Source organism: Pagrus pagrus (genome assembly GCF_965226575.1).
Source record: "Pagrus pagrus genome assembly, chromosome: 3".
Lineage (NCBI taxonomy): Eukaryota > Metazoa > Chordata > Actinopteri > Spariformes > Sparidae > Pagrus > Pagrus pagrus.
Window position 1 is genome coordinate 6,071,865 of NC_140187.1, and position 25,040 is coordinate 6,096,904.

A 25,040-nucleotide genomic window follows, 5' to 3' on the forward strand; every position below is an offset into this window, starting at 1 on the left:
ATTTTTTTTTAGCATTATTTCCTGAAAAATTTACAAAAACTGTCAAAAAGCACCTTATTTCACAATGAAAAAAATCCTGGAACGGTCTAATCTTGGCTGAGACCCATTTTTTTTGTGTAATCCTGCTGACAAACCAATCCGGCTAAACTTTCAACTTCCTGTGCGGAGCGAATAAAAATTTACTCAACAAGTTACCAACTGACATAACCGACTGTTTGTGAGGTCAGGTAAGGTACAGAGTGAACTGAACTCGCCTCGTCTTTCACCGTTGCCTGAAGCAACTCGCCTGTAACACGAGGCCTATCAGACGCTGCATAGATGTTTATAATACTGTGAGATGGGATTTTACGCCTCTGAAATGTTTTATCTTTTGATCACTGCACTACTATGAGAATATCTTATTAAATCAGTTTTATTTAAATAGCGAATAATATTACACCACCTGCTATTTTTTTTACTTGTTGTAAGCGACTAACATTTCCAGACATGTTAAGATCTATTTTTTTTCAGTGACTGTGTCCATCATATTGTCGAGCATGTCAAGCATGTCATGGAGTTCCTGCAGCTTCAGCCCAACAGACGGCTCGGTTTTTGTGGTTTCATTGCTGCATCAGCTGAAAAGCGCGCAGACTGTGGTCAAATCCTGCTGATTTTCAGAGAACCCAACTGCGGTCACATAACGAAACAGGAATATTGTTACATGTCTTCATTTACACTTTAATTCAGTGGCATTCCCCTTTAACAAGACAACAACATAGGACATAAACAACAGTGGTGAAGGGTGAGGGGTGGGGGGGGTGGCGGTCCAACACTGGTTGGCTTCCCATTCGTCGATAGTTGAGTACAAAAACACGTAACAAATGATAAAAATTAAACACAAAGAAAATATAAAAAATAATACTCGGTGATAATACTAAATATGACATTTCAGAGTTCATATTGGAAACATCATCAGGACCTTCATGTTTAGTACAAAATCTGCTTCAGGATGGAAAACATCCGTCCGTCCCAAAACAATTATATTAATACAATATTAATAACAATAAACAGTTCAACAATACTGCTTAATTAATTACAATGTGCAAGGAATAAAACGTTCAGAGAGCAGATTGTGCTGAGCAGCTGTGTGTGTGTGTGTGTGTGTGTGTGTGTGTGTGTGTGTGTGTGTGTGTGTGTGTGTGTGTCCTACTTAAAACATCAGTCTGGGATATCCTCTTGTCACCCTACCCAGAGTCAGACTGCACAGATGTACACATGGAAATATATAAAAGTGTTTTTTGGTTTTAAGAGCAACTTTACATAAATAACAACATATACATCAGACGGCTTTGGAGTTGTTGGAAGGTGGATATTTTCTCTTTTGATGGAGCTAGGCTAGCAGCGTCCCCCTGCTTCCAGTCTTTGTGCTGAGCTAGGCTAACACATCCTGGACCTATCGTTGTCCTGGACACACACACATGAAACTGATCTTTTAATCTGACTCTGGAGAGGGCAAGAGGATTTACCAGAAATGTCAAGCTGGTCCTTTAAGGAAATGTTGATTAAAATGTAGTTGAACTTCTGTGGACTGTCTGCAGCGCCCCCTGCTGTGCAACACCAGCCTGTCTGTCTGTCTGTCTGTCTGTCTGTCAATCAAGTCATCCACCGAACAAGTAAATCTTCTCCGTGTGAGACAGTTTACATGAAAATGAGGTTGTGCCAGAAACTCCCTATATTTCGGCTTCGTGTGAAGTCAGAGACCATTTCTTCTGACTGTAATGGCGGCCTGGTGTCCGATGAGTCCTTCAAGCCCTCAGTTTTTTTGTTTTTTTTTCAGTCACATCCCTTTCAATCATTAAGAAGTAATGCTAAAGACCCCAGTATGCTTCAACTACAAACATCTGACTTTTGTGCGCAGTGTGAATGTATATTTATTGGGATTAACTCCCGGATCCCTTGCAGCAGTCACAGGTTGTTATCTCCTCTGGTTCGGCTCGGCCATGATACGAACACAACAACCGGGTGAACACACTAATTAACTCTCCCTCTCAGGTGCTCTGACGTGTGTTGAGGTCAAGGCCTTTCTCTGTCAAGAGCTACAGAAGTATGGAGTATTTTTGCTAAAGACTTTAAAACAAGTTTAACGCCTTCTGGATGTATTCTGATGAAAAAAACAGAGGCAACACCGTCCACTCGCAATGTGAAAAGAGTTAATTGCAAATCATTAGCGGGTTTACGCTTGTTTAAAAAAACATGTATACACGCTAATTTTGGTTTGAAAGTAGTATAAAAATGACAAGCAGAACAATAAAACACCGGGCTATCTGTCAAAACACTTATCCTGGTTCATCTTTTGTTGCAACATAATGTCAAGACGAACGTAAGATAACCCCCTTATTTGTTTTCTCTAGCAGACTTCCTGTAAGTAATCTCCACAGACAGCTGATTAAAACTAATTTACCATGCAGTGACATGATGTGATTGGCGACTTGTCCAGTCTACATGCACACCTGTGGGGAGGTGTGCATGTAGACTGTATTTAAAGCCGGAGTGCAAGACTTTACCTCCAGGTATATCTCTCTGTATTTTGCATTATACCACAGTTTTTAAATCTGGAGTGTGAGGCGACTTTCCCGCGCTGATATCCTTGTAGCGATGCGTTTAACTTAACCAACTAAGTTTAGTTTGCCCGGGCTGAAGGGGAACACAACTGTAGCGACTAAGCTACAGCAAAGAGTATGGAGGAGCCTTTGGAGTCAAAACGGTTTTTAATTGTGTGCAATCACTGTCACTGCCAGAAGGGGGAGACAAAAGTTTCTGCACTGGTGGTTTAAAACAATCTCCAGCTCTCTTTTATCATTCTTCACACAACATCTGTATCTTTTCATGTGAACAGCACGCATCGCTGTGCACCGTTGATTTATTGCTCCTGTACAAACGACTTTGTTTGAAGCATACTGAGCCCTTTAAACAGACAACGAGCCCTGAATCTTTGTGTAAACTATCCCGGTCACACGCCGACTCCACCAGCAGGCTGAGCTCCCAGGTGCTGAGCAGTCACCCATCTGTCTGTCATCCTCTTCGACCAATCAACCGGTGAGCTCAACAGGAAGCTCCCGGCTGCACAGCGCCTCCCACTGGCGAGCGAGGAGTGAGATCAGCCTCTCTCGGCTGTCGGCTCCCGGGACAAACACGCACCACTGGACCTCGCCCTCCGCTCCCCCACTGGCCCCGCCCCCTCTGAGTGGGGCCTCCTCTGCGGCAGCGAAGTGGTCCATGGTGAGGTGGCAGAGCAGGTCGGGGCCTGGCAGGTCATCGAACACCAGGGTCAGAGCCTGAGGGTAGGTCTGGTACCCCAACAGGACCCGGTCCAGGTCGCGGATCCTCCGAGCCTCGCGTAGCTGGTACCGCTCCCTGCAAGACATAATGAGGAAGATGATGAGAAAAATTGCCACACTGTCAAAAACCATCACAATAACCTTAAAGACATCACTTCAATCAAGTAATCCTTCTTTTCTCTGACAAAAGGGGCTCAATCATCATATTAATGTGTAGGAGATTTTTGATAGTCCATAGCTGATACTGATGTGTTAAAATCTTCAGTGACAAGTAGGGTTCAATTCCCCGGAGTCCAGAAAGCATTAAAATGAAAGGCAATAAAAGTGTTGGATTATTCGTAGTCAAATCTTAAAGAACTTGACTCAAAACTGAAAAATAAATAAAAACTTGGCTCACCCCAGAAACCTCTTTTTATACATGTTCTGCTGGTAGAAGAGGGAGCAGAGTGTTGTGCATCTGTTTCATCAAGCTTGCAAAAAATGTTTCAAGAGTAATTTAACTAACCTGACGCACCAGATGGTTCGTTTCACACAACCATCTGGAAAGGCGCCGCTAGAAACTGTTTGGAAAAGGGCAGGCAAAGGCACTTTATCACTGGCTAACTTCAACCAACGAGATCAACAGTCGGGGAGCCCTGCCAGGGGAGCGTGTTGGTAAATTAAACTCTTGCCGAAGTTGACAGAAGAGTGGAAACTTCTTTTCCAGTGAGAAAAGCCTTCAGTGTCGATCTTTGCTCTTCTTTCATTAAAGAAATCTGCTGCAGTTGTGATGCCGATGCTTTAGAAGCAGCTACCTTAACCTCTTATTGTTCAAACGAACAGTCGCTTCTCTCACAATCTAAACCATGCCCCCAGTGGTTCCTAGTAGTTCCTCATAGGATGATGCTTGGTTCACTCTCAATGTGTTCAGCCGTAAGAGAATAGCTTGAAGCCTGGCAAGATGGATTTGCAAAATAATTACAAATTGGCAAAGTTACTGGTGAGTCTGTAACAAAGATACCATGATGTTTGATTTCTTGCTCAGTCTCCCGTTCCTCCTCACAGCAACTGATCTGATGCTCTGTTTTTAGGCTTCAGTTTATATTGATTTCAACTGCTTTCTTCCCTGAGTGCTCCATCTCCCCTGTGACACCATCAGTATTTGTGATTGAACGGTCTACACACTCGCACACAGTATTTTGCCTGCCAGCCAGTGTCTGCTCTACTTCCTCTTTTCCTGCAGCAGACGAGAACAAACATGAGGGAAAAGCTTCTTCTTCTTTTTTTTGCTGCCAAATTAGAAATCTGCTGCATTCAGGGGAGAATACATGCTTGACAGTTTATATTGTTCAATGTTTGTCAGCTCTGCCTCCTAAGCCCAGCGGCCATCCCTGTAAACAATTCTGCTTTTAAGTCACTCCCTTGGATAAAGATTAGGTAAAGTTTCTAAAATGGTCTGTGTGCTCACCTGGAGGGAGGTTCTTTGGCGAAGTCGGGTAGAGGATAGCTAACGTAGTCCTCGTCCAGCAGGAACACATCGGTGCTGGTCAGGATCAAAGTCCTGGGCTGGAGAACAGGGGACGGTGCGGAGCTGGAAACAGAGGGGGAGTGGCCTGAGAGAGTCGAGCCTTGGCTGGGCAGATTGCTGGGAATCTGGACCTGAAGGAAACGAGCGATCAGCAGGTGAAACGAATAATAATGATCTCATGAGTGAGTTTAAAATAACTTAACAGATACTGCAAACTTTGTGGCAAACAGTTGCTCTTTAACACATTCAGCAGATATGGAGCAACATTAACTCTCCAGTTATGTGTGGGAACAATTTTTTCATACAGCTTGGCACAGTCACTATGTGCAGCATCCCGAATTGTTGTCGCCACACTGAGGTTGCCAGGTTTGGCAGCATCAAGCCTGTACAGAGGCCAAAACCAAATGTGCATTGATCATATCTGGCAAACTGCACTGTGGCTGGAAACAATGCACAGAAGAAGCAGAAGATGGATACACTGCAGCTCTTCTAGAAATAGTTCCAGCACCTTAACTAACTTCCCCCCAAAAATCACAAACTATAAGAGAAGAAGTTCTGACCTGGAAGACCAGCAGGTACAGCAGGACGTTGAAGGAGCGTGAGGATGAGGAAGCTGTGCTGACTGGAGTTTTCCTCTCTGCCACGATGAAGGTCAAGTCTCCCATCTCCTCCTCACTCGGATAAATAAACTTCACTCTGCTGCTGTGGACCAGCTCGTAGTTCTGCATCTTACCTGCGGAGGAAGACAAAAATCATCTGGTCAGCAATTAGTATAATAATCAGTTTACGTGTAAAAGGGAGATACCCTGTGTAGTTACCCGTGTTTGTGTTGGTGAACTGAGAGTAGAAGTCCTGATCTGACGGCTCTGGAGCAGGAAGCTGCTGCTGCAGACTGAGAGCCGACATCAGCTCCTGAAGGAAGATGCCTGTTCCATAGCTGTCCCTGCTGAGACAGCACACGATGTGATCAGCCGAACGACCTGCAGACACAAAACGAGAGAGAGAGAAGGTAAGAGGATGAGATGGAGTGATGTGAACACTAAGCAGCAGTTTGATACAACTTTTTATGACATCTGCAAACACTGAAAAGTGTGAATCTCCACTTACCTACGACTCTGAAGTACTGGTCGAACAGTCCCACATTGACAGACAGCAGCTCAGACAGTCTGATGGACAGACAGCAGCACAGACAAACATCCGGATCTCCAGAGTCCATGATGTCCAACACTGACAGAGATATAGAGATGGAGAGAGATACAAAGAGAGAAGGAGCAGAAGCATCCTCCCATTACATTATGTGATCTCAAATGTAATCTTTTTTTCACACTCTGAACCTGTCGTGTCAGTTTGTCCTACCTGAGTGATGACCGAGTGAGGAGGCAGAGTCTTCCAACAGGAAGTAGATCGTATCAGTGGAGAGCAGCAGACAGCAGGTGAGCTCAGACTCTGGAGACTTGTAGAGAACCACAGACAGCCACAACACCTGTCTCACCTCCTCCGCCTCAGACTGAAGAAGACATAATTGTTTGAATTTTAAAATAAAAAAATAAAAAGATGGCACAAGAACATTTCCAGAAGAACTTTGGGCTCTTTGCACCTCTGATTGACACTTTTTTGTCATTTCCTGACATACAAGGGACAGCTGTGGTTATTTTGGTCGGCAGTGAGGCGATTTGGGTCTAAAATAGAAACCTGATGGAGGAAAAGCAGCTTTCGAAGTCAAACAGCTGCATCACATCCTTCGACACTGAGACACGGGTTGAGGGAGCACGGGAAGACAACAGTGTGTGTGTGTTTGTGTGTCCTACCATTGCTATATATCTGTGAAAGTAGGCCAGCAGTTGCTGTCCTCCGAGCCCAGCCAGGAGCTTCAATCCTGGGGACAGACCGGGAGTGAGGTGGGGGGACGGCTGGTTGTCCTCCATCTGGAGGCGAGAAGAGTCCCAGCTGAGGAGGAGAGAGGAGCGAGGAAAAAAGTGTCAGATCAGATTAAATATAATTTGGACCTTGTCCCACTCAGGTCATGCGGTCAGGTCTCAGTTAATCAGACCCAGTGAAGAACTCTGAGGTGATAAACTGTTAATACTGCACAGAATGTAACAGCATTGTGCCTCTACCACTGTGTTGATTGTCAGATTGTACAATCAAGGAGACAAATGTTTCACAGTGTCGCTGCAATTATAATTATTTGACTATTATGTTAAGTGTAGTTGGCAGATACAACATTTAATGGCAACAGAACGACAAATCACAACTGGAATGAGATGAAAAAAATACCAGGCAGTGGCTCCAGCAAATAACTTCACAATAAATTAACTAAACAACTAAAAATAAATCATTTTACGTGATAATCACAGCCTGACTGATACCAATAATATTATTATTTTAGACTTTAAAAACTCTAATACTTTTCGTTTTTTAACAATAACATATGACTTGAACATAGTTCAACACTGTAAAAATAAACCTATTAAACAACATCTGTAAGTGAGACACGGATTGTGAATTACTTCTAACATATCTCTGATGTTTTTTATTACTTATCACCCAACACACGTAAAGCTCATACATGCTTATCTGTGATAATGTGATCAATGTAATCAGCCCATAATATCGGCAATGCCAATCTATCAGTCAGACTCTCATGATTAAGAGCTGAGATTGCAGCTTCATTGACGTCGATCAGCATGTGCACTTCTTCATGGTGTAATTTAGATAAATAATTGTTTTATACACTCACAGATAAATGATATGATTAGTACATTGTGTTTACAGTACTAGTGCAGTGTAACTGAGTCACGCTGCATGGCCTTGATCTAAGTACAAGCTTGGTATTAGCATGTAGCTGTAAACGAAGGCACAATGAAAGCTGCTGTTACATGCAGAGAAAGCAATCTATCTTGGACTGAACAGACGAGCTTCAGACGTGCACCTGCTGTTGCTGTGTGATTTCCCGGTACTGGTACAGCAGCACTGGTCTCTGGATCTGTGACGGCCTGAGAACACAACAACAAGGAGGTGTCAAACAAGGGTCTAACCCAACGAAACCATCAGCTGAAATAAGGCCTTCTTGGTCCGAGTGTATGAGCAGGAAGTTGGTCTTCACCTTGTGTGTGTTGTCCTTGGTGTGGACAGGGAGTGCAGACCCGGGGCAGGGCCACTATCTTCAGCCCTTCCAGAGAGGCTCTCCGCTGACTCAACTCCACCAGGAAGGAGCTCCTGTCCTGGGCCAGAGGGAAGAGCAGTAGCAGCCTCTGGCCGCCCAGCAGCAGCTCCACGGTGTGACTCCTCCTGGACACAACATGATGGTTAAAAAGCAGATTAAAAACAATACTTCAGATCTAGGACACTGAAGAATAGAGGATAATTAGTTTTCCCAGTCCTTTAAAGTTGACACGGGGGTACTTTCAAAGCCTCCGTACCTGCGGTGGTGTTTTGGGTCGGGGCAGGCGGTGCTGCTGGTTCTGTCCCCGACCTGAGACGCTCTCTCTCCCGGGTGAAGCACCACAGAGCCGAGGGGCACACGGACCAGCCTGCACCAGGAGGAGGAAGAGGAAGAGTGATGAAGGTCAACACTCCTCCTCTCCGTTTCTGCCAGCTCTCTGAAGTTTGTCTTCAGCACCCAGAGGTGTCGGTGGGTAAGAAAGAGGAGAGAAGGGAGGATGGGATCCTCACTCTTGGGTAAAATGTCTGACAGGAGGGGATGGGTGTCTGTGGCAGAGGAGGAAGATGAGGAGGATGGGAGGAGGTGGGCAGGATAGCCTCCCCGGGCACCCTGACTCTCCTCCAGCTCCCAGGAGTTGATGAGTGAGCGGGGGAGGAGCTGAGGAGTGTTGGGAGGCTCCGGGTCAGTTTGAGACCCTGCTGCCTGGAGAAACAACAGGAGAAGGTTTTTATTTTACAGATGTTGCCTCAAGGTTCATCATTTTCACAACTATACAGCAGAAATTAAAGCTAACTGAATCAATTTTATGCCAAAAACGCAAATTAAAATTCACTTTTGAGGTGATAAAGTCATTAACTGCTCTCTACTGGGAGAAACATATAGTATTTAATAAAATCATTTGTTTTTAACACCTCACATTTTGAAAATACGTTATATAATATATATTCATTAAATATCAATTTCATCAAAACTGTAAAATCAACAGTGATGGTTCTTTTATTTTAAAGCCCTTAATGACTCAGGTGCTGCTCTCTGACCTGGATCAGCACTTTCAGCTCGGTCCTGGTCTGCCGGAGCTCATCGGCCTCGGAGAAGATGTACCAGCGGGTCGAACCAGCTTGGAGGCCGAAGGCAAGGCAGGAGTCGGGGAGCTCGGGTTGGAAGGAGAGCAGGAGCTCGGAGTATGGCACCAGGAGGTCCACCTGCAGACTGGACAGCACCTCCTCAACAGGAGGACTCTGCTCCCGGTCTGAGAGCAGGAGAACAGATTGCTCTTAATATTTCAACATGTAGCAAAATCATTTCTGCACTACAGTTCTACCACATCATGTCATTTGCTGTACATAAAGGCTGCTGCTAAGGATTCTTATCGATTAATCTTCAGATTGTTTTCTGTTCGATTAATGGATTAATTGTTGGGTCTAATTTCCAAAATATCATCTTCACATTGCTCGTTTCTGGCCAACCAACAGTCTAAAACCAAAATATATTCAGTTTGCTATCACATAAAAATAAGTAAAGCATAAAGTCGTCACATCGAAGAAGCTGAAACTAGAAAATGTTTGGCATTTTATTTGAAAAAAACACAACAGTCATGTCCTAATTTGTTACACATTTCCTCTGTTCACTTCTAAACAAAAAGGTCATCTGTGTCATGTTCAATAATTCCATGTCTTTGTTGTTGTTCCATCTTTTAAGGAAGGCTAACTAGCTTTTCTGAAATGTCTTCACACAACTCGAGCTCTGTTTCACTTCCAGTTACTAAACAAAGTTCTGCATTAGGTCTGGTGCTGCATCTGCATCAGATTTGTTTGTTTTTTGAAGAACACTGAACTTGTTTTACAATTGTCCGGAACATTTTAAGATTTCTGTTTGTTGTCAGTCCAACCCCGTTGCGTTAAGGATGACAAATGAACTGATGATAAATTAATTCAATCCAAGATGGGGAAAAACACAATTCATGCTAACAAAGAGTGACATCCACAACTTCCATATGTGTTTGCATCAAGTGTAGAAACAAAGTTTAACTGAGGCTGAACTGGTGCTTACCTGCATCCTGATTGGTGATGTCATCTGATAGGTACAGCAGGCCAAACAGCCGGTCTGTCAGCACCAGACATGCCTCCTTCTGCTCCACCTCCTCCTTCACCTGAAGACAGTAGCACCACAGAACCCTGCTGACCTGAACCTCCTCCTCCTCCTCGTCACACAGCTCCCCCTGGTGGCCTCCGGGCTCCTCTGCGGGAGGAACAGGGAGCGACGTGGAGGAGGAGCAGACCGACTCCTCGACAGAGTCATCCAGACCCATCTCAAAGTATCCGTCCCTGGAGCCCAGACTGGAAAAATGAGCAGGAAACTGTCAGACACCCTTGACAATGAAGGAAGTTAAAGAAGCTCCAGAAAACATTTGGACCACTAGAAACTTATGATAGTGCCAGAAACAAGCTTAACATTTAGAGAATCTCAGAAACCTTTGGGAACCCCACAAATGAGCAATAACTTAAAGGAATAACATCAAACAGCAGGAATTTAAGGGGGGTATTTAAGTTAGGGAAGGTTGCTGGTTAAATTACCTGGGACTTCCCACCTCAGTGCCCTCCACATGGGACTGAACCTCTATGGGTTCAGACACCTTCTCTTCCTCCCTCTCCTCCTCCTCCTCCTCATTCTCGTCGTCGTCCTCCTTTGTTGTCCTCTTCTGCTCCTTCAGGGTTGAGCTGAGACGATGGGAGAGCTGGGTAATGAAGTCTTTGTTGGAGGAGGAGAGGGAGAGCAGATGAGTAGGAAGGAGAGGACACGAGGCTGTGCTGCAGGAGAAGCAAGTCGTTTCAACTGGTCTCGAGGAGGAAGAGGAGGAAGAGCAGCAGACACAACTGGGGGAGAGAGAGACAGAGGTGGAGGTTTCTTTTCATTGCTCACAATATCACGAAAGATGATTTCGTAATTTCACTTTCATAAACATGTCTGCCACTATTTAACCGACTGTATCTGTACTGTTCTTAACTTTTATTATTTTGTTTACTGTTGTGGGTCAATAAAAAGGTCAATTAAGTTACACATGCAACAGAGATCACAGTCTTCAGACACTTCTTAGATGTTTTTCTTTGAACATCAACACTTCCTGCACAGATTTTTCACATTAAAAGCCTTTCCATGGCTCAAGAAGCTTAGTTTGCAGACGGTAGATTAAAGTAAAAGCGGCTATATAGTTATTTAGAGTCTTTAATTAATATTATGGTAGTAGCACTATTATTTGATACTGACCAGACAGTAATAGTAGGGGTTGTAGTAGTAATACTTGTGGGAGCTCCACAGTGTGTGTTTTCAGACAGACTGACAATAGGTTGTTGTACCTGCAGACAAACACATGAAGCAACATTAGAAGCACGCTGAACACAAACATCACAACAGAATCTAGCTCCATCTGTGCACCTCGTGTTCAGCTGCCTTCCTTAGGCACTGCAACGTTTGAGCTAAACGCTAAATGTTAGCATACAAACTTCACAATGCCTATGTCGGAACTCCTTAGCAGGTTATGCTGTCCATGTTTACCTGGTTAACTTACATGGCAATATGCAGATTAGCAGTAAAGTCAAGGTACAGCTGAGGCAAATGGGAATGTCAGAAGCTCTGCAGGTATTTGATCATATACTCAGGTGTTTCAGGTGTGTCTGACCTGCGTAGGGTCAGCAGACAGGAGGTGTGTAGTGTTGTTAAAGCTTGCAGGGGGAGGGGCAGCGTCCACAGGAGGGAGGACACTGGGGGGGACGGTGGCTTCTTCTTTGCTCGTCACTTCTGAAACAGGAAACCAAACAGATCAGTGACCTCGATGGTGAGGAGCAAAGTTTGACTGACAGCGTTGGTGCTGCTGATGTCAATATTTCTCGACTATCTTGGATCAGAATAATTTCAAGTGTTCACAAAGTTTTAACTGGATGAATTGTGTTCGCATGCTGCAATGATTTCATGGCTCTAGTTTCTTCATATGAACATTTGATTCTGTTCCTTGACTTAACATTTTAAGACAACAACTCTGGGAAATTGTGATTATTCAAGACAATAATGGATAGCAGGTTAATGAAATATAAAATGATCACTGGTGACAACCCTACACAAGAGGCTTTACAAATTCATGCATACTCGGTTCTGACATGTGTTGACATGGTACTGGGCATCATGCAGAGTTTAAATATATACAAATGTCAAATTTCATGAAAAACAAAACAGTAACACCACAGAACAGTCAGATCCTGTTTTACAGATCAGGCTTAAAAAACACAGACATGCGTTCGGTTCTTACGGTTTAGATTCACATTCACAGAGAATGCATCCTGCTCTAAGCCAGAACAAATATTAGTGTCACAGACGGAGGTTAGTGAGCGTTAGCAGGGTGTCACACAGCCTCCAGCCAAACATTAGTGAATATCAGATCTGATTAACCATTCGCCTGTTGTGCTCCACCAGCTGTTTTTAAAGACATAACTCAGTGTGTGTTTGCAAAACTCTTCAGGAATAAACCAAAAGAAAAAGTCTACAGCTTTTAGGAAGTTCAAAAAAAATGTGATGAAGGCGCTTTTAGGCTCTGGCGGTTTCAGCCGCTACGCGTGGGTTGCTACTCAGAATGAAAGAGCCATCCAAAAAAGGGCTTTTTAACATTTCTGCCAGAAGACTGCCTTGGATTTTTTTTTTTTTTCCTCAGGAATAAACTTGTCAGAGCTCCCTGGTGGACAAAACGTGTTTCTGAAAACATTTGAGGCGAGAAATAAACAATCCAGTAACTGAATCTTGATTCATTTTTGACAGTGTGATCTGAGCTCATGTGAATTGTGCATTTAGGTGCTGCTTTCTTTTGTTCCTTCACCTCTACTGAGTAAAATATATATGCAATATTTGCTTTGGTCTGAGATGTTGGTGCTTTAGAGTTTGATATCGAGTGGTAGTGAATGTCATGTATTTCACCTTATCTTAATTCATATTAGGAAGTCTAGAACCAGGCTACTCTAATGGCTGACTGGCAACTTTCATGATGAATAAATGTCAGCTTAGTGAACACTTATGTTGACAGGCAGAGTTTGAACATATAAACAGCTGAAACAACATGCAACTGATCACATTAAGTTATAAACAGTGAAAAAAAATCAGTCTTCCTCTCAGTTTGAGTATGAAGCAAAGCATCTACAACAGGTAATACACAGCTGAGCGGATCTGATTTAGAGGCTAAAACAAGACACTCTTTACCGGGTTAGCTTCATCAGCTAACCTGATGAAACTTTTGTGATCTTTCCACAGCAGCAGACGTGACGTCCTGTGACTTGTTCATATGTTAACAGCTCTGATAAATGACACGTATCATAAAGGAAAACTTAAGAATCCCACCCTGTGCCTAACCACCCGGATCATCACATGACTGCGATGGAAAAACATTTCACTGTTAGCTGCTTTAGTGTTTATCCTCCTTATCTGAAGAAAGTAGACAAAGTCAGTGAGAATTAAACTAAACTTCACTGAAAGCAGCAGCCAGACAGATCTTATGTTTTCTCCACACCTCAGACTGCTTTGGAAGGTGGATTATTATTATTATTTTAACTTTTGATGGAGCCAGACTAGCAGTTTCCCACTGCTCCCTTTCTTTGTGCTAAGCTAGACTGAACACGTATTTAAGCCTCTGGCTTTCACTAATTGTGAGCTATCTGTCAAACAGGTGCACAAGAAACACACATTAAGAGCAGAATGTTAATACACTTGAAAAATATTTTTGTTTAAATTTAAAGTAGCACAGATGAAATGATAGGTCAATCAATTGATTAGTTGACGGACAGGAAATGATCAATTCAAACAACAAGTTGATAATTATCAGCGGCTCAGCTCCAGCAGAGAAACATGCTGGTCTGTCTGACCGCTGCCTTACAGCAGAAGTAAAAATCACTGTCCCCCCTCCCTCAGCCCTGCACAGCCTGATACATACATGATTACCTTGGCTGGGGCAGGCAGCCTGTTGGGCCGGACAGGAAGAGGAGGAGGAGGAGGAGGAAGAGGAAGAGGAGGTGACAGCAGGAGGAGCAACAGCAGAGGAGCAGCAGGAGGAGGAGGAGGGAGGAGAGGAGGAGGAGAGGTGAGGAGGTGCAGCAGCAGACAGCCTGGTCTCCTCACTGATCTGACGAGAGGACAGAGAGGAGGAAGCCTTCAGAGAGAAGAAGTCACCTACATCATCAACCAGATCACATCCTAAAACCTGCGACCAGCAGCTCCATCAGCAGCAGAGCAGCAGTCAGTCGGGGCTTATTACAGACGTCTTCAACGTGATTTTTAGCCTAGTGCTGCTCTAGTTGTACATGTGTGAGGTTGTGTGAAAAACCAAGCCGAGTTCAAGAGCTAAATCTGTGTGCTGACACTTTAAACATAACCTTCAGATCTTCTGAACAGGTTTTATGGTTTTCTGTAAATCTGTAAACGTGCAGAAATCTGTGAACAAACTGCAATTCATATTTGGCTTTTGTGAACACTTGATAACATTTGTTGTCAACAGTTTTCTTGAGTAGAAAGACTTTGTAGAGGTTTGTTGTAGTAGTAGTAGTTGTAGTACCTTTTGTTTTAAAGATAGAACATGAAGCTAAAATACATAATGATTCAGGTTATTTACTGTAGATTATCATCACAAAGTTTTAAGATGAAAGCCAAACACACTCAGTAATGATTCCTGATTCCTTGCGACGTCTATTTTTTGTTTCAAAATCAAGAAACTTCGGACCTGTAAGTTTATCTACAGTAAGACAAAAAACATCAGTGATGTGCACAGACGTATCTCATGAATAAATACAATTCTAACTAAAGATAATTTGGCCACATTCAAGTCTGTCTTTCCAGTCTGGTCCCAGAGCTCTGAATGGTTACCCACATCTATGATTTGTCAATCAAAGCCTTGTAGGTAAAGTTGTTCCTGTACAGGTTGTCACTCTAGTTGATTCCCAAAGCGTCAGTATTACTATCTTACTAACAGGAGCTTTAAACTACCTTTTTTCCCTGAAAGTCTCGTCATTCAAACAGGAAGTAGACTAAGTTTATTCTGGACTCCCTGACAATGGTCAACAAACAGAAAACGTACAGTCTTCCTGCGCAGGAGGAAACCATGTGGCTCACGTATGTTCTCTTTGCAAAAAAATGAAAAAATAAATGAAGCTTCTTACAAAAAAGGGTCCACGAACTAAAAATTTACAGAAAAAAATAAATATATAACTACAGACTCCGACAGTTTGGCAGTCTCTATTTAAATGCACAGATTTAGCTCATAAGTTTACATTGGTACATTTTTGTTACAAGTTTCCAAGCAAGATTACAACCTCACACACACACACACTCGTACCTGTCTTTATGTCCCTACTTCTTAATTTACTGACTATATTAACTCTGCTGCTGATGTGCATCTCTTGAATCTAAAAAGGTCAACTTGTTTTGTTTTTGGTGTCCAGTTGTATTTGCTGATCTGCAGGTTGTGACTCCAACAAACACGTCAGCAGCTTATTACACAACGGTGCTTAACAAAAATAGGCTGCTGTAGTGACTGACAGAGTGCGTGTTCATAACAGCTGGTCAGGCTTCAGGCTTCAGAGATCTGTTAGTAATTAACTTGATATCAGGACTATTGTACTATGATCAGGTTAGAATTATAAAACCACTACAGCAGGTTTCAGGGAGAACCTCACAAAGATGTTTAAAGTAAACAGCCTTGGTTTAAGCTCTACAGTGTCAAAGTCTGAAAAGAGATTCATAAATAACATTTTAACATGTGTACAACCAGTATGTCAAGATAACTGACTTAAATAATAACAACTTGACCACAAAAACTGATCACTGCAGGTCTGGTGCTGCCTTCTGCGGTATGATTCAGTGTGACAGAGCGTACCTTCTTGTCGCCGCTGCTCATCCTGTCTTTGACTTCTTTGGCTTTCTGAATGGCTTTTAAAACTTCCACTGTGTCCAGCTCCTTCTCTGTCGTCACTTTACCGTCCAGACAAACCTGAGGACACAAAGTCAAAGAAGACAGAGAGACACAGGCGCGCACATTCTTCTTAGTATCAGAAGTAGCATAAACAGTTGTGGAAGTACTACAAATAGTAGCATAAGCTGTTTCTATATTAGCGTTAGTATTGGTACTAATACTAATACTAACACTAATACTTATAATATTCATCATCATCATCATATCTATATTAACATAGCACCTTTTTTAACAAGGTTACAAGGTGCTTCAACAGTGAAATGAAATACAATTCTGCACAGATGAGTTAAAAGGCAATTAAACCAGTAAAACCTGGATAATGATAAAAAGCCATTTTATGTAAAAATGTGATTTAAAAGTGGTTACTGAGTTAGCCAACCGGAGGCCCGCCTGCAGGCTGTTCCAGAGTCTGGGGGCATTTATAGCAACAGCCCGGTCACTCTTAGTCACCACCCCAGACTTTGGGACAACCAGCAGAGCCGTATTTAAAAAGGACCTCAGGTTACAGCTTGGCACAAATGGGACCAGAGGCTCAGTGAGGTAGCTAGGTGCCAGACCAGGAAGGTCTTTTAAAAGTTAAACATCATGTCTAAATGTGACCGGTAGCCAGTGACGTGAGACTAAAAATAAATGGAGTGATATGATCAAATCTCCTTGTAGCAGTAATAAGTCTTGACTGCCGCATTCTGTACCAGCAGCAGGTGATGTAATGGACTTTGAGTTATATTACAGTAGAGAGCGTTGCAGTAGTCGAACAGGGGATAGACCAGAGCATTAACAACTTTAATGAGATCCTGATTTGATAGGAACGGTCTTATTCAGCCCAGAGAGAGAAGCAGTGTGGTGGCGCTGGTTGTTTACTTGTGCAGTACTAATAGTGACAATTCGGCTGCAACCTAGTCAGGGAATGACCATTTTAATGATTTGGTCTCCCTGGGAGAGTTCAAAAGTCAGATAAAACTCTGAGTAATCAAAATGTAGAAGTGCTATTCCTAAGCCGGACTTGTCTGTTGTCTGTTGCAACTGTGTAATCAGGTGTTTTCTTGATCAGGTCTTAAAAGAGATTTTAATCTCAAGGAACTTCCTGAGATAAGAAAAGTTAAATAAATAAATAAACCCCACTAGTATTATCCGTACGAGCAACAGTAACAGTACAGGAAGAAAAACATTTTGGTTCAGTTGCCTGCTTAGCTCAGCAGGAATTTTAACAGCGTTGTTGTTTTGGTGGTGTACCTCTGCTGCACGGTCTCCAAACTGGGCCAGGACTTTGGTTCTGTAGTCTGGAATGATGCACATGGGATTACTGGACAGGTTGAGTTTCTCCAAACAGGGCAGAGAGCCGATGTTCCTGATCTCCTCCAACTGCAAACACACACAAGTCCCTCGTTAAATTCTGGACTTTTCACAAGAGCTATGGTCGGATGTTTTTCTTCACGGTCTTAAGTTTATTTAATTCGTGTGTATTGGAGAGTGAACAGTTGAGAAATGACAGAAAACGAGGAGAGAGAAACATTTGGGGTTGTTGCAATTAATATGGATAATCAATGATCAATGATAAAGGCGGAAAAAGAAAGATATCGCTGCATGTATCTACATCACTTTGACTATGAGACCATCAAGACATCCACAATGTGGTCACCTGAGCCAGCTGGTTGTGGCTGAGGTCCAGGTTGACTAGAGAGTAGAGCTTAGTGAGGCCGGTCAGTTGGTCCAGCTGATTGCCGGCCAGGCTCAGGGTTTTGATGTTGCCCAGACGGGTGTGAGCAGCTTCCAGGACCTTCAGGCTGTTATAAGACAGATCCACGTGCACCAGATTGTACAGGTGCTGCAAGCACAGAACAGTTACTTCAGTACAGCTATTAATGACAAACTGTAGGGATGTCTAGCTGCACCTGTCAGAAGCAGCTGCCTTTTGATTCTAGGTTTGAGTGTAAAATAATACTAACTGGTATGTTGATCAATCTAAAAACAACACACCAGTATATCACAATAATCAGTGAAAATGATGATTTTCTGCAACCTTTGAAATGATAATGATACTAATATAAAAAGGACGAGTGTCATCACATGTTCACGTACCTGGAGGTTTTCCACTGTGGACAGCTGGTTGTAGCTCAGATCCAGAAACTCCACCTTAGGAATCAGTTTCTACAACAGAGAACAACCCTGTTTCAGCGCACATGTACTGTACAGAACCTCAAATTTCAAATTAACGACCCGACATCCTGATACAACACTGTAATCTGACTGAAGATTAAAACTATGTTTAGGTTTGGTGGGCACGTCTCACCACTGAGTTGTCGATGGTGCTGATGCAGTTGTGACTCATGTCCAGCGTGGTCAGGTTTCTCCACACAGGAATGACAGCTGTGACGGGACAGCCAGACTCCGCCCCCTCAGCCTCCCACTGTGAGAACTCGCTCGCCTCCGGGACCAGGATCGACTGGAGGACGCCAGAACACATATCACACAACATACAACACCTGATTCAAAAAAGTTGGGACGTTGCGTAAAACCTAAATAAATTCCAATCGTTTGCATCAAACTATTTACCAGCAACAGTTTTAAGTGTTCCTGAGCCCATGTAGTAATACCCTATATACAGTCACAAGTGGTGACCCTCGTCCCATCCTTGCTTGTGAACGACTGAGCTTTTCAAGGATGCCCCTTTCATACCCGATCATGATACTATCACATGTTACCAATGAACCTGTTCACCTGTGGAATGTTTGATTTACAACATCTGACTACGATTTACACAGTGTGCCAACTTTTTGGGAATCGGGGTTAGGGTAGAGGGCTGAGTAGTATTTAGTCCAAACTGTACCATCATAGTTTCCGTGGAGCGGTGGATACTCAGAGTCGCCAAGCTCGACCTCAGAGACGGCAGACCTCGAATCTGCTGAGAGCTGCACTCGCTGATCTGAAGAGAGACGGGAGAGACAGAAGTTATAGTTCAAATCTATATCTCAATAATTTCTGTAAAGTCAAAGTAAAATCTCTGTCGATATGGTTAATGATCGACACCATTATGAATACACTCAAAACTGCAGCGGTGTCTAACTAGTTATTGAAAAATAATATATATAAAGAGACTATTTCATGCAATCAAATGTGTTATTTTTTCTTACAACAGTCTCTTATTAAAAAAAAGTAGATTATTCTGCTTGCCAGCAATAAAAATAAAATTACTGATGATTAATATTTTGTGGCAAATACAAATTAAGAATCATTCGACTGCTGTGTGAGAGCTGTTTGATTATTAAATATTTTTTGTAACCACTCAGAATCTAGTATTCCCTTGTTGCTGGTGCACAGTTAAAAAAAAAAAAAAAGATAGATTAGAGTAATACCACAGATAGTCACAACCCCACCAGGATAAAACACTGCAGGGAATGGAGTAAATTATCATATTGGTTGTATCATACCATCCATTTTGATAAAACCTTGCTCAGTCTAATGAGAAGCAACGCCAGCAGAGATTTCCTCTTCGTATCCATCCATAATATTTGCACTAACCGGGGGCCACAGTCTGTTATAAATAGTGTTCATTATCCGATTATCAAATATATGGGTGGTGTGTGACATGAATGAGGCAGCAATTCTACGTGTGTGCAGACAGGAGTCATTCGAAGACAGAAAAACAGACAGGTACCTCTATCTGCAGAAGTGCTTTGAAAACAGACAGGTCGAAGGGGAGACTGCTCTCCTGGATGTTACTGGTTCCTACTGGACCTCTGGTACCAGACATCTGAACAGAGAAAAATACCAGTCAGAACAATCACTAGCTCTGCTCCTTAAACAACACTACACTGAATGAAGTTGACTTGAGTTAAATAAAGAGATGTGTGTGACCTTGAGGTATCGCAGCCGGCAGGTGAAGTCGAGGATGTGTCCCAGGTCTGTCTTGGCGTCTCCGTTACAGCAGGTTGGTTTGGCCAGACGTAGCTGCTGGGAGACGGAGTAAAGCTGCAGAGGATGGAGAGAAAACACCTCGCCTGCCTGCAGCAACTGCTCACCTACAAGAAACAAAACACACAGCGGTCTGAAGCTGCTCACAGTGCAAGATTTCATCCGAACAATTACATTTTTTGAAGGTTAGTCAGTTTACTGTTCACAGCTGTTGTTTCACAGAACATCTATAAACCAGATGCTGACAATAACTGAAACTTACAACAATAATGTTTTTTTATTAGTAGTCAAGTTGTATTTTGGTGCACAAACATGAACTGTTGGCGACCAGGGAGAGATTAAACTTGAATAATTGTTTTGTGGAAACTGGATCGGTACAGCTGCTGAGAGTAGCAGGGTTCAGCTGCAACAGATCATAAGCTTTTAAAAGTGCTAAATATTTTGGGGCGCTGAGCAACGAAAACACAAAAGCAGCAGTCTTTCAGGAGAAAAAATGTAAACTTAACGGCTTCTGTTTCACATCAAGTCATTGTGAAATCAAAGAGTCAACCCAGTCGATGTGCCACGTTTACAATCATTATGATGTTCTCCTAAATAATCTCTTGATGATCTCTTACATTAAAAGTATATGAAGAACTACAGGGAGAAATCCTCTACAGCGACAAGGAGTGGAAACACACCACTCTAAAGAAGTCTCGTTAATTGTTAACAGAGTCGTAGAAACAGTAGATGAGAGAAAAACAGTCAAAGGTCAGAAAGGAAGCAAACCTTTGTTGAACAGCTCCTCAGCCAGTGCTGCTGTGATGCCGTTGATCTCCTGAAAGAGAAAAGAGAGTTTGTTAAAAACTGGATTCACTCCAAAATAACAAACAGGTAAGAGTAGAGTCGAGCTGTAGAGTTAAATACTCTCATTTCTTCACTGCTCTTTAATGATGTTCAAAGATGCTTTTTGTTAAAAATGTTTTTCAAGGTAACTTTATCAAGGATTAACAAAAACTCTAACTGTGTTTGAGTCATTACGATAAGAATATAATTTATTTGTATAGCACCATTCACAAACAGATGTTGTGCCTCAGGAAAGAAATTAGGAAAAATAATAAGATAAGAGAGAGCAACAGACATTAAAAGCAGACAACCAGCTAAGAACAAGAGGCAAAACCAAAAAATAAAACAAGTGAAGCAAAGCTGGAAAGCTGGATATTATCCTTGATTAGTTACACAACATTCAAAGAACAGGGCTCAGTGAGACACCTCACCAGACTGTGAGCATCATTGTTTTCATCACAGTGACATTACACAGTAGTTATGTCCTAATGCAGCATTAGAGCAACTGAATAATACGCAACAACAAAACTGTTTTCTGTGATCGTTTAAACTCCTCTGTGACAGCGATGTGTTGATCATTTCAGGTCACATGAGAATTATTTTCCATTGGCGGTTTATTCTGCAGAGACCTGAGGACTCAGAAAACACTGGTCTGCTGTTCTACTGACAACATCATATGATCACAGTCACTGACACCACAAAGCCATAAAGTACAGCTGACAGCATCCTGGAGCAGCACTTCTAAATCTGGTAAATAATAGTAATTTACTGGACTGAAAAACAAACTATCTTTTACTGTGTGCACACATATCACTGTCCGAACCGTTTGTGCCTATCAGCAACTTTGACATGTTTAAAACCAGAACACCAAAAAATTGAGACAAAACTAAACAAAGTGAAACAAAAACAATTTGAACTGGTTTTAGTGTTGGAAAGGTTGCGTTTAGCATTGGGATTTACCGCACCGAACACTCAAAATGATACAAATGATAAATAAATCTGTCAAATATTTTTCCAAAAACATCAACATAATTGTATAATCTATTGAATGTCTAAAAACAGTGAACAACAATGCAACTTTCCCAAGGTTGACAACTTCAAGTTCCTCATTTTCTCTAACCAACAGTCAAAACCCAAAATGGATTCAGTTTACAACTGTATAAAACAGAAAAAGTAGCATATCCTCACGCAGCAGCCACTGAATGCTTGTCAATTTTTCTTTATATAGTCATCCAGCTTTGCAGAACAATAAATCAGTGGTGATTTTCCAGCAATTTGCTGTTGTTCTCAAAAGTATTGTGGCTACGGTTTGGGAGAGGTCCTTTCCTGTTTCAACATGCACAGAGCCAGATCCATTGGGAAATGGTTTTTCCAGTTTGGGGTGGAAGAACTTAGGTGGACTGCAGAGTCCTGAACTCGAACTCACCCATCATCTGTGGGAGTGTGAGCCAGGCTCAATCACCAAACATTAGGAGTGAATCTTGCTGTTTCTTTTGTGGCTGAATGGGAGGAAATCTGGAGTATCTGAGCATATACTCATGTTATATTTTCCTCTTGTCATAATTAAAGACCTACAGGCTAAGTACTGTCGGGTGTAGTCCTAGAAGGCTGAAGCATCTGATCAGGTAATGTCTTGGCCAAGCTGCATGACTTTCAAATTTGTAGGATCGCTGACACAACACTACACAACTTTCTGTGTAATCGGGAGTTTTGCACACTACATGATGATCGTCACACACGGGAGCGGGCACTGATTTGCTTCTAATCCGGGGCGTTTTGTCTCCAAGCAACCGCCTGCGGGCAGAAAATCAGGGCCAAAATCTGGTAGAGTAAACGTAGCTTTACTGTATAAGTGCTGAGGTTGTAGAGTTGTAGTAGCTTCAGGTGTACTCACATAGAGGTGAAAGTGCAGGAAGCAGGCGAGTGGAGTGGGCGTGGCCTGTGGGAACTGCAGCAGCAGCGTCTGCAGGTAGAGTTCGAGCTCCTTCTGCCGCTTCTCCACCAGACTCTTCGAGTTCTTCCCCAACATCTTCTTTGGAGGAAGCAGCCGCCGGTCCACCTTCTTCTCTGCGGTCAGCTGAAGGGGAACACATCACAAATCACATAAAACATGAATCTTTTTTGAGAGACTCCTGTCTCTTCTGCAGTCGGGCCATTCTGTAACTTATGTCATGTTTACTTTACACCATTGCTTACCATTTTTGAAATAACAGATTGCTTTTCAAACACAGACAACTTTAAGTCAACGTTGTTTGGTCCAAGTTGTGCAAAGTGCACTCTATGAAAGGATGTGGTGCATCACTGACGTAATGCATTATGGCTGTTAATGAGTGTGGCTGAATGATATATCTGTGGTCTGTGTATTATCCACTAGTAGATGAAAATTTTGAATTATTAATCATTGTTCTGATAATGGCATTTCAGGAAATAATCATGTCCGAGAACACGGAGTCTCTTCTTACAACAGCTGTTGGGTGTGGTTCCTTTGTGACTGGGAATGAACGCCACAAGTATAATTAGCATAAGTATAATGTCACACAGCATCAACTATTAAGCTTTGCAGCATAAAAATAAGTCTATTTCAAATCAACAAGAAAACACTGCTTCATGCATCACAGCACCGACCTGAAGTCAAAACAAAATCACATTTGTTCTGCTATTAGTTCACCTGGACTGACTACAAAATAAATATGTAACGAAAGCGATCACACCTGTAACATTAAGCACATTAATGACTGATTTGGGCAAATGGCCACTAGCTCACCTGCTCCAGTTTATCTCTCTTACCTTCTCATGGAGGTCGTGGAAGTCACTGTAGCGGTGCTTCACAGTCCACTTGTGCTCTCCATCTGTCACCTCGATGATATAGACCTGAAAAACAGACAATCAGGGATGACAACCTGGTTGTGTGAGCTTGGTGAAATTGAGAATGGGTTTCATTTCTTGTTTTGCTGTCCTGTCTCTGATGATGTAAAGGATGTACAACACTGTTTCCTTAAATGTTCTCCATCGATGATGATTTCTTTCGGTTGGATGATGATGAAAAACTTGAGCTGTGCTTTAGGAAGGGAACATTTTTTGCAGGAGACTTTGTTTGTCAAGCTCGGGAGGGAAGGCAGAATATTTTGTTTAAGACCGAGGTGCAAAATAATTAGTTGTAATGAAATGAAATGTAATAAACTGTTTGATTATCAGAGAAACTAAGTCTAATGAACACTTGAACCATCCCCATCAAGTCTCCATCCACTGAGGCTCAAAGCTCTATAATCATATCCAGTAAGCAGACATTGTGTAAAGACTTGTTTATAAAACTGCAATGTCAAGGTACAGTACGCTAGAAATGATCATTCCTAACTGAGCCGTTTTTTCCAAGCACGAAAATGACTTTTCATGAAAAATAGTCTAAACGTGAGGACAGAAAATAAAGGTAGAGGAGCTGCGGCTCTGGTGAACTGTCATGCTTTTCTAATTAGCCATATAATTGGCTGCTGAGTGTCAAAACTTACAGTACAGACCGTTACTTCATGTAGACATTAAATATAACTCCTAGCAAAGATGTAAAAGCCTGCAGTGGGCTGTCACGTCTGTATCTTGCAGAGGAAACTCTTTGTACACTGACACCGGCAGTGACAGCTCGGTTAACACGGCGGTTAGCAGTTAGCATGACATTTCTGTTGTGTCCTTTTAGTCCTTCCTCACTTGTATTAAGACATAACGACTCACTAAAAAATAAGTATAATAAGTGCACAGTTTGTGTATTCACTGATAAAGTAATTTCATGAAACAATAACTCACTGTCACTTTGTCAGACCTGAAGCTAGGGTAGCTACAAGCTAAGCTAACTAGCGCTAAGCTAAAGAGAACCAGGACGTAGCCATAGCTTACAGTGTAGTTTTCCACCAGCTCCGACCCGACAACACACACTGTCCTCTCCGAAACCTCTTCTGGAAACGGGGTGGACTCCATCTTGGGATCGGGCCGAGCAAATATAATCTGCGATTCAGTAAAAAAAAAAAAAACCTCTTAGTTAAAACGGCTGTGGAGGATCTTCCTGCGCTCCTTCCCAGTTAGCCGCCTCCCGACGCCATGTTTGTTGTGATGCCGAACGAAGCAGCTGACCGCTTTAAAAACGCTCAAACTTTATTTACAACAGCTCCGAGACAATTTTCTCAGTACGGTTTTAATTCCGTGAAAAAAATCGTTTGTTTAACTTTCCTGAAGCATACGTGCAAAGTATGAGCAGTCAGACAAGGTGATTCAACTAACAGCCACAATAAATCTGAAAGAAAAAGTGAAACGACTGATATGACCGTCATT

The 25,040-nt window shown here is 42.4% G+C and overlaps 1 protein-coding gene across 1 annotated transcript; it reads right to left on the minus strand.

The window, feature by feature from the left end:
- Positions 1-691: 691 nt before the first annotated feature.
- nisch (nischarin) lies at positions 692-24,810 on the minus strand. The gene is made up of 28 exons (XM_084348166.1): positions 24,609-24,810; positions 23,511-23,594; positions 22,618-22,800; positions 20,667-20,715; positions 19,842-20,005; positions 19,642-19,737; positions 18,814-18,909; positions 18,277-18,429; positions 18,066-18,134; positions 17,626-17,811; positions 17,220-17,348; positions 15,891-16,004; positions 13,964-14,144; positions 11,667-11,785; positions 11,255-11,343; positions 10,564-10,863; positions 10,040-10,326; positions 9,028-9,239; positions 8,247-8,692; positions 7,931-8,115; positions 7,757-7,820; positions 6,633-6,771; positions 6,181-6,331; positions 5,932-6,051; positions 5,643-5,804; positions 5,385-5,557; positions 4,765-4,955; positions 692-3,393 (listed from the first exon to the last, which is right to left on the minus strand). Exons 1-28 carry the CDS (start codon positions 24,687-24,689, stop codon positions 3,069-3,071), a joined length of 4,548 nt encoding a protein of 1,515 aa, XP_084204292.1. The 5' UTR covers positions 24,690-24,810; the 3' UTR covers positions 692-3,068.
- Positions 24,811-25,040: the final 230 nt, after the last annotated feature.